This window comes from Austrofundulus limnaeus, unplaced genomic scaffold, assembly GCF_001266775.1.
Source record: "Austrofundulus limnaeus strain Quisiro unplaced genomic scaffold, Austrofundulus_limnaeus-1.0 Scaffold1680, whole genome shotgun sequence".
Classification (NCBI taxonomy): Eukaryota; Metazoa; Chordata; class Actinopteri; order Cyprinodontiformes; family Rivulidae; genus Austrofundulus; species Austrofundulus limnaeus.
This window is the reverse complement of record NW_013954082.1, coordinates 19,887-29,533: the sequence shown is the minus strand read 5'-3', so window position 1 is coordinate 29,533 and position 9,647 is coordinate 19,887. Positions and strand designations below refer to the sequence as shown.

The following is a 9,647-nucleotide window of genomic DNA, read 5'->3' as shown; positions in this document are numbered from 1 at the left end:
GGAGAGGAGAGGAGAGGAGAGGAGAGTTAAGTTAAGTTAAGTTAAGTTAAGTTAAGTTAAGTTAAGTTAAGTTAAGTTAAGTTAAGTTAAGTTAAGTTAAGTTCTTAGCCTAAACACAACATGAGCCACTCTGAACAAACCTGATTTAAAAGCAGTCAGAGTTTATTCCAGATTAGTGGAGCATAAAATCTGAATGCTGCCTCTCTGTGTTTGGCTTTGATCCTGGGGATGTGGAGCAGACCTGAACCAGAAGACCTGATCTGGAAGGTTGATAAGACAACAAATGATTCAGTGGTTTAACAGAAGTATTTTAAAGTTTAGAGCCAGTGTAAGGATGTTAGCTGGGGTGATGAGTTCTTTAGTGAGGCTTTAGCTGCATTCTGGATCCTGCAGCTGTCTGATGGACTTATAGGCWGAGCTGTGACTGTTACAGTAATTAATTCCACTAAAGATAAACACATGGATGAGTTTATTAGTCATTAGCCCTATCCTTCTTCTGGTGTACTTTTTATTTTAAAACATGATGTTTGTTCTTTTCTCTCAATTCARTTTCACACAGTTTTTCTCTTTTGTATGTTGGGGTTTTGCTGCGCAGCGTCCTTCAATGTCCCGAAAGGTGCTTTTTAACCGAAATGTATTATTATTAATATTAATATTAGTGATTCACAAGGATATTTTGCAACAAACAGGGTTGAGGCCAAACATTAATGGCAAAGTTTGAAGCAAAAATATTGCAGTGTGTGTGTGGTGTGAGGTTTCTTGGAGTAGATGCGTTGAAGCTGATGTTATCACACCAAACTTTAGGCCAACGGCTGTAAAAACGGACTGAATTCCAGATGATTTTTTTTAAATCAAGGTCATTTCAGTTCTAAATTTGTCTGTTCTGTAGATATTAACAGGAAGACACAAAAACTTTAGTGCTCCACCATTTGCTTCGTTACTGGATACCCTCAACTTCTTTGTAAAACAGATGTKTTTTTAGCCTGAAGTGAAGGGATGAACTGAGTGAAGGGCTGAACTGAAAGTGGTAAAACATAATGTGAACCACTGATGAGACAACAAACAGCAGARTCACAGAGATATTTGCTCAGGAGCAGATCTGCAGATGTTTAATTGTGCAAGAGTTGAAAGCCCTCCCCGGTCCAGCTTTGACCCCAACCACAGGTTATTGCTGACATGCTGGGTGTGTTCACTTCCACTTTTCTCTCCAAAATAAAGTGATTCAGACGTTCCAGCCATTTGTTTATTTGTTGGACCTGTTCCCAACTCTCAACGGCTACTGTTTCCACTGAGAGATAAAGGTCAAAGCTTCTCACAARAAGGTTATCGGACGTTTTGACTTTCCTCTGCCGGTTTGATCTGAGTGATGCGAGGAAGCAGAGGGTGACGAGAAGAAAAATGTCCAGAAGTTACAGAAACTTCAGCAGTAGGAGGGAAGCTTTCACAACTGATGTTCAAGCAGCTAACAGGAATCTGCAGCGGGTTTTTTTTTATTATTATTTTCTGTGATCCACGGTTCTCATACAAGAGTAAACAATCGCTGGTTTCAGATTCAAAGAAACTTATCTGTGACGGTTTCCTGTCTTCCCTCATTTTGTTTCTTTCTGTTTCGGGAGAGCGGCCCTTTTTTCCACACAGCCGCACAAACTGAGAGTGCTCGCAGCGGCGAAACACGCGAGGAGCAGGTTTTGATAAGTGAGAGGTGCAAAGACYCCGAGCGTGCACACTTGTGAGGCCGTGTGGTAAATTTGGTCTGATTCGTTGTTTGTGAGGAGTTTCAGTAAGTCTTCCTGCTGACCTCAGTTCTCCTGGTTCCAGAGAAAGACGCAGTTCTGTGAAATCCTCCCCCACAACTTGTGTTTTCACACTTAATGACAAAAGCACGAACCTCATTTCCCCTGAAGCCAGCACTAAAACTGGAACAGATTGACCTTTGTTAAAACTGACTCTAAAAGACAAAAAATAGTGCACTGATAAAACAAAAGACTCTTCCTGAGTAGACGGACAACCACAGAGACGTTTATTCTTTGATGTGACGATACTGCTGGTCTTTGAAGCTGGCCAGACCAGAACCGGGGGAACTTCAGAACTTCTGGGTCACTGAAACTGCTGGTGACTAAATAAAAACTACAGAAAATGCACAATAACTCTAAAACCTTTGTGTCTTCAGGACATGATGAGAGGAACAGTTTTCTACCTGCAAAAAACAAACACAAAAAAAGAAAAACAAAAAGAAAAAAAAAGAAAATCATATTTGTCTTTGCAGGCATGTTTATTTTATTTTATTATTATTTTTGGCTATAAAGTCCAAATAAAGATGCAATCACCTGACAGCTTTTAAAACTAAAGTCAGTGGTGGGTACAGCTCCCCTAAAGCACTAAAGCACTAATAGAGGAACTAATTTCCTGATTAGTGCTTTAGGGCTTTTGCTAATTTTAAAATTTATTAGTGGATTAGCACCTGCTAAATTTATAGGCTCTAACTGAGGTTTATAAATGTTGTTGATCAACGTTATTATTAAGAGCTGAGGGTGAAAACTGTCACACATTGTGTTCATATGTGTGTCACTGATCCACCAGGTGACAATATGTGAACTCAAATCCAGCTGAATGTCAGTGATCAGTCTTTAGAGAGCAACATGTGACTCGTTGTCTGTTGAAGAACGTTCATAGGTTGACTGGGATATTTTAGAGCTTTAGAATTAGATTTTGCTAAAACTTTCAGTGCGCTAGTGCTTTAGAATTAGTGGACCTAAATATTTGAGTTAGTGCTTTAGGACTAGTGGAACTAATTTTTAGATTAGTGCTGCCCACCATTGACTAAAATCATCTTTGGTCCAACCTTGTAAATACACCATCTCATCTGAAATATCCTGAAATGTGTTAGCTTCTCAAAAATAGTACAGGGATGACTTTCAGCTCCTGCCAGAACAATCTTGTGTTCATTTTATGGAAAACGGACTGAGTTAGATCCATTTCTGTTGGCAGATTGACTCCAAATGTTAAAGAGTTTCAGTAAAATCTATCRGGTGGTTTGTGTTATTTTACTAACAGACACACAAAAACATTGTTTCCTGCCTTTTGGGCATTAAAGAAACGAGTGTTTTTAACAAATCTTAAGTGATTCAAAGCAAACCTTTGGTGTTGCTTCACAGAGGCTTTCCACCTCTATTTTACCCAGATTAAAACATGATGTGTTTGTGGGGGGATAACTGCATTGTCTGGTGGGACTGAACCACTAATCTGCTGCCTGGTGCCTGGCTGCCAAACAACGAATGTGCCGCAGTCAGCAGGATGAGCAGGATGACATGTGTGGAGAGGAGGGCTCGCAGCCCGCAGCACCTCTCCATATTGTTCTCCGTCAGCTACACAACTAAATCCAGCGGCTCTGCAGCAGAACCCGACTGAGAGCTGCAGGTCACAGAGGGCTGCTGCCCATGGTCAGTCACGCAAAAGTTTTTTTTGTGCTCATATTCTGCTTAAATTACCTTCAGTGTGAATAATGAGCAGCAACAAACAGGTCTGTCAGTTTGACACCATGAAGGCAGCAGAGGTGAGTTYGTCTCTGAGGGCCTCCTGTCTCACTGTCTTTATATTAATATTAATAATACTCACATTAATGGTTTCCTGCTTTTTATTTGTCAATGTTTTTTCCCAAGTATAATATATTTTGTGTTGTTTTAACCATTTATATGAAAACCTTCGGCTTATTCACGAGACATTTACCCCACTTTTGGTTGTTTTTTACTCTMTTCAAAATATTCAAATTTATTTTCAAATACCCACCTCATTTATTAAGATTCCTACAATCCCCCCATTAATATCATTCTCTTTAAATATTTTTTGTTTTATTTGTCTCCTCAAATGACATTTTTAGCTTTTAACTGCAATTCTGCTACCTTATGTTGGATTTCAGCTACTTTGGCCTTTTAGCCTTTTCCTACTTCAGGATTTTAGTTAGTATCTTGTTGCTTTTGGCTTTTAGCAACAGTTTTACTCATTTTACCAAAGCTTTGCTAATTTTAAATTTTACCAAGACTTTTTTTTCTATTAACGTTTAACTTACCTTGTCCTATGTTTAGCTTTTACTGTAGCTTCTGTTCTGCTACTTTTGCCTTTCTTCTTTGCATTTTGTTATTTTTATCTTTTATAGAGTTTTACTATCTTGGCTTCTTTTAAGATGGTGCTTTTAAAAACATTTTGCAAGTCTTTATGTTTAGCTTTTAACAACCTTGCTGCTAATTTTACCTTTCAGTTAGCATTTAGCTACTTTAGTTTTTTGCCAGTGTTTACCCCTTTTAGCTAGTAATTTCCTATCTTTAGCTTCTGAACAGTGCTTTTTTATTTTAATCTGGTGTTTTGCTCCATTTAGCCATTCTTCTGCTTCTTTGAGTTTTGTGACGTTCAGCCACTTTTAGGTTTTAACTAGTGTTAAACCACCTGTGTTTACCTTCCTCAGTCACTCAGCTCTGCATTCATTTCAGCAGAAAATGCAGTTTCTGGAGTCCTGGTTGGAAAAAAAACAAACAAGTTTTTTAAAATTTCACAGCTCCTCGACGCTCGGAGTGAAAAACCTGAACCAGGACCTGAAGAAGAGGAGAAACAGATCCTGYCTGCCTGGAAACGCCTGGTGAGAGCGAAGACCACAAATAAACAAACAATGAGAATGAAATGTTTCTAAGAAGCATCTGTAGGAGTGAAACAACCATGTGCTCTGCAGAGTGTCTATGAATCAAACATGTGGTTGCTTAGATAAAATAATATCAGTCTGACTCATCATGGTGGCTGTTTTGTGTTAGGAGGTCAGGTTCAGATTGATTTGTGTCTGTTTGTAAATATTAGAAATGAAATTCTCAATTAAAACCACTAAAAGTTCTGGTAACTTACAGCACGCCCAGTTTTCTCACCAGCTCCGGTCTAACACTGCCTCCCACAGTGACGGGCTTGTTTTTGGAGTGCACCTCTTACATTTGCTCAGAMCTTGTTTACGTTGTTGTTGTTTACTCGTGCTGCAGCTGCAGGTAAAGCATGAGACATGGTCAAAATCTTGACTTATTCTAGTAAATATCAGTAAAAATATAATGTTCTGGATGCTTCTTCCYGCAGCACAGCCTGTCTGTGGACCCTGCAGGTCCTGGACCTCCTCAGTCCTTCCTGGCCAAGCAGAGGCTGCTGACCCGGGTCAGGAGGAGGCGCTRCACCCTGCAGGAGCCCAGGTAGGAGTCCTGTGGTGAACAGAAGTCAAGCCTGAAGAGCCTGATGTAAACTCTGCAGAAACTGACACCGACCTGGTTTTGATTGACTGCTAGCGACCCCTGCTGGTCTAAATCGGTACATTAAAAACAGATTTCTGCTGCATTTATCTGCWTTCCTCTTAAAAATCCACAGATTATATCATGTTTCTGCAAGATACAGTAAAGAATTAATAAATAAGTGACTCATTATCTCAAACTAAGATATATTCTTGTATTCATTTGTTAAAATCCTGTAAACGTACAAAATATTAAATCAGAAATTAAATATTTACAAATTTGTTTTTAAAATAAATTCAAATAAAAAAAGAAAATAACATTTCCTCAGGTGTTTTAGCAACACTGTTGCTTGACCTTCAATTAATGTTAAGTATGTAATATGAGCTTACAATAAAACATCATAACTAAGAATAAACACCATTTCACGTATCAATGAGGACCCTGTGGACCCCCATGTCCCCCTTAAATATAACTGATGTGTTTCAGCATCTTTACTTAAATGGCCAAATCACAGCCGAATACAGAGATTAAACTGAAAATTCAATTTCATTTATTTACACACATTAAGACTTTAAAAAGAGGATTTTTTTATTTCAGTTAGATTTTTGTTTTTTTCCTTGTATGTTTTTTGCAGTAAAACTATTTTTGCCCTTTTTGTGCTGATATATTTATATTCAGCTCTTTTGAGAAGTGTGCTGCCTATGACTTTTATAATTTTATACTTTTTAAAACATCCTTATTAAATGCATGGATATCTGCTGAAATTCTTCAAGTCGATGTCTTAACATTGTAGAATTTGAGATTTTAGCAACAGTTTTAATAACTTGGACTTTTAGATAGATTTTCCTARTTTGACATTTATGTAGCTACATTTATACTAATTTTAGCTTTGTGAATTTTAGCTTTCAGCTAAAAGCTTTGCTCATTTTACTTCTTAGCTACTGACTTAACTTACTTTAGTTTTTAGCTACAGTGTTCTGGTTTTGTGACTAATGTGCAAATGTTTTCATTTACCTTCTTCCATTCTGCTCCTTTTAGCTTTAAGCTATCTTTCTTCTCCTGTTCTACTCCTGTTAGTTCGATTCTGCAGGTTTTAACTCAAACAGCTTAGTTTCAGCTTCTTTAGCCAACTTCAGCAGAATTATTTACAACTCAGCATTCACAACTTTTCTGTTTACTAGCAGCTCCCACAGTAAAATAAATTATTTCTAAATCTTTAAACATACAAACTCATGAAGCGTGTGACGCTAAAATTATTATCTTTTTAAAATGGTTTTAAAGGTGCGATGGAGTGCAAAATGTCTCGTTTCAGTGGCTGGTTTTACTGAAATAAAAGTCAAAGTTTTGTAAAGTTAGAAATTCGAGGGAACGTCAGAAGAGCCTGTGAACTCAGAGCCCATGCTCACGCTGCGAAAGCGCTGCGGCTCGTTGTGAGACGGCACGGTGAGGAGGGACTTCTTGGTCCCACCGTATGGTGGTTTGGGGATGGTGGGCAGGAGCCTGTGGTGACTGATGGCCGGCTGGGAGCTGCAGTGCTCCAGACTGTAGGGGCTGACGGGGTAAAACACGGAGGCCGGTCGAGCTGCCGGCTCTCTGGAGGACTGAGGTGGAGGAGGAAGGAGCGACACCGCAGTTGTAGAGGTCTCCCCTTCCTCCTCTCCGTTCATCTGCTCTTCCCCTTTGCTCTCTCCAMGCTCCTCCTCCCCAAAGTGAATATCCAGCAGAGGTGTTCTGGTGCTCTTCTCCTCCCTGAAGCTGCACACGGTGCTTTGGGTGTCCTGGCCCAGCCCTGATGGCAAGGACCCCCCTTTTCCTATCTTACAGCTTTTCTCTTCCTCCTCCTCTTCCTCCTCATCGTCGCTGGTGCACGGGTCYAAGCTGGGGGAGGGGCGTAGCCTCTGGATCTGAGCCGAGGCACGGCGGAAGGCTCCTCCCATGAAGCCGGTCGGGGACGGCGCGGCGTTGAGGAGGCGGTTGAACAGGGCCATGTTGGGATGGCGGGTACCTGGTTCCTCCATGTTCTCAGCAATGTCCTCCAGAGGCTGGAAGTGCATCTCTTCCTTTGGGATCCTGCCAGCAGAGGACAAATTTATATTTCATTTCTCCTAATGAATAGTTAGCCATCTTCAAAGCTCAACTGGAGTTTTTAAGAAARGAAATGTTGGATTTACTTAACCATGTTACGTCAACTGGTTACTTAACTGAGTTGAGTAGATTCAAAGCAACACACTCATGTTCTTTGGTTAAAAAACTGGTATATTGCTTTGAATTTACTCAGCTCAATTAAGTGGAACCAGTTGACGTAGCATGGTTAAGTAAATCCAACATTTCATTTTAATGCAACGTCCACATTTGAGGACGCAGGGTCTCAGGAGGTATTCAGCTCTCAGCATTTTCCTSTAGTTTTCTTCTACATTTGTAGCTGCAGCTGTTGTTGTTTTAACGGTTTAAGCAGTACCCNCCCCCCCCCCGTGAATGTGGTTAAAACTAGCTGAAAATGAAAGTTTCCTTCTATGATGCATCATGTTGTTCATCTTTAACCCCTTGGCCTCATTAATAGACACTGCCAGCACCCTCTAGTGGTTCCATGACAGCATTACACTCATTTGAGTGAAAACAAGGTGGCGTGGGATCTCAGCAAAAACCTTTGACAGCAATTCTGGCAAGAAAGATGGCCATTTCCCGCTTGAAACCAGTGTATTTATACGTCTTTAGCTTCATAAATGCAAACATAATATACTTTTTTTTACAACTGAAGCAAAGTACAATGTRGATAAAGGTAAAGTCCTCATTTGAGGACACTGGGACTYTAATTTTGRTATTAATTGTGCCATGAGGTAGGACAAATCTGCAAATATTTTGAAGAGTTTACAAATATAAATAGTGCAAGTGGTCATAAATTTCTGTTAAACAAATCTGGAAATATTTAGAACAGTTTACAAGCACAAATAGTTCTTGSAAGTGGTTCATTTGTTCGACCACTTAATTATACCGATGATGTTCAGGTCGAATGGTCTGCCATTTCCTGCCATTATGACACATAATATGCTCTTCAACCTGAAGAGCAATCTGAAAGCTGTCAATGATGATGATGATGTGCTTCACTAATCTTGCTCTGGTCAACAGATGGCTGTTGTATTGTCAAAATAACTAGGAAAATGAAACCACCAGAAAGGCTATCATGAAGTTTCTTAGATTTTGCATGGTAATTGCTTAGGTAGTCCTCAAAAAGTGTGACATTTTGAGACCCAGTGTCCTCATATGAGGACATTGGTTTTTGCAAAAATCACTTCCTGTACCTGTAGGTCCTACTAATCCCATGTATCTTAGAGAAATAAAAAAATGCACATCCAGACAGAGCTTGGGTCTGATTAATGAATTGTTTGATTTAAAATAAACTGAACAGAAACTAAAACCCAAGTTAAAACAATRTTGGGAATGCCGACTCAGCTAATAAAAGAGTAAAACACAGAAGCTCACGTCATGTCGAAAGTGGAGCCCTGGAAGGAGGGCTTCCGGAGGACGAACAGCGTGGCTGCTGTGTAGGGAGGTCGAGGATTGGAGTCGTTCCAGTAACGGTCTCTCTCCATCATCGGCACGTCTCCGTACATCTCATCCACCGCCATCATGGACACCTGTGGATAAAAGGGAAACAGGTAAAGCTGAGTCAAAGACAGCAGGAATGATTCTCTTTAAAATGTCTATAAATGAAGGTAGATCTGTTCGAGTTAAACGAAACGGCAGTGAAACACCTGGAAGTTTCTGTCAATCAACCAGTTTGTCTCGAAGTCGTCGTCGTCTTCTCCAAACGGGTTGATCAGCTGCTCCGCGACCTGCAGAACCGAACACACACCTGAGCCTTCAGCTCCCATCAGAGGCAGGAAACAAACTCTGCGAGAGCCTTGGTCTGACCTTCAGCCACCCGGCGTAGAAGAAGAACTGCAGCAGGGTGAAGATGGGAACGTACAGGTCCAGATCATGACCCGGGTAGCCCTGACCCGGATCCAGGAACTGACGACCGATCAGGCACACCAGGAAGAAACTGTACACTGCTAACGTGACAACCTGAGGGACAGAGGTCATTCAGYACCTTTAGCTCACCATGTGACGGTCATTATTTCTCACATTTAATGGAGCCTGGTTTTGAAAAGTGTTTTTACWGTGCATGCACTTTAAGACATGAAGTGTTGAATTTACTTAACCAAGCCAAGTCAACTGGTTCCACTAAGTCCAGCTGAGTAAACTGAACAARTGTTTTGCATTTACTCAACCTGGTTTAAAGGAACCAGTTAACTTGTTTGAGTAAATTCAACATTTCATTTTTTAGAGTTTAAACAACTCCTTTTATGATGAGTTCTGGTATTTAAATTTATAACGCATAACCAGGTGTTAAAT

At 40.2% G+C, this 9,647-nt stretch overlaps 1 protein-coding gene across 1 annotated transcript in view; it reads right to left on the bottom strand.

Moving 5' to 3' along the window:
• Window positions 1-6,360: 6,360 nt before the first annotated feature.
• best2 (bestrophin 2) overlaps window positions 6,361-9,647 on the bottom strand; it is a gene marked incomplete in the record, with an annotated part of 8,960 nt that continues 5,673 nt past the window's right edge. Inside the window, 4 exon segments of the mRNA XM_014033263.1 lie at window positions 6,361-7,322; window positions 8,733-8,887; window positions 9,005-9,085; window positions 9,165-9,317. Of these exon segments, the coding sequence (XP_013888717.1) occupies window positions 6,605-7,322; window positions 8,733-8,887; window positions 9,005-9,085; window positions 9,165-9,317 (1,107 nt within the window).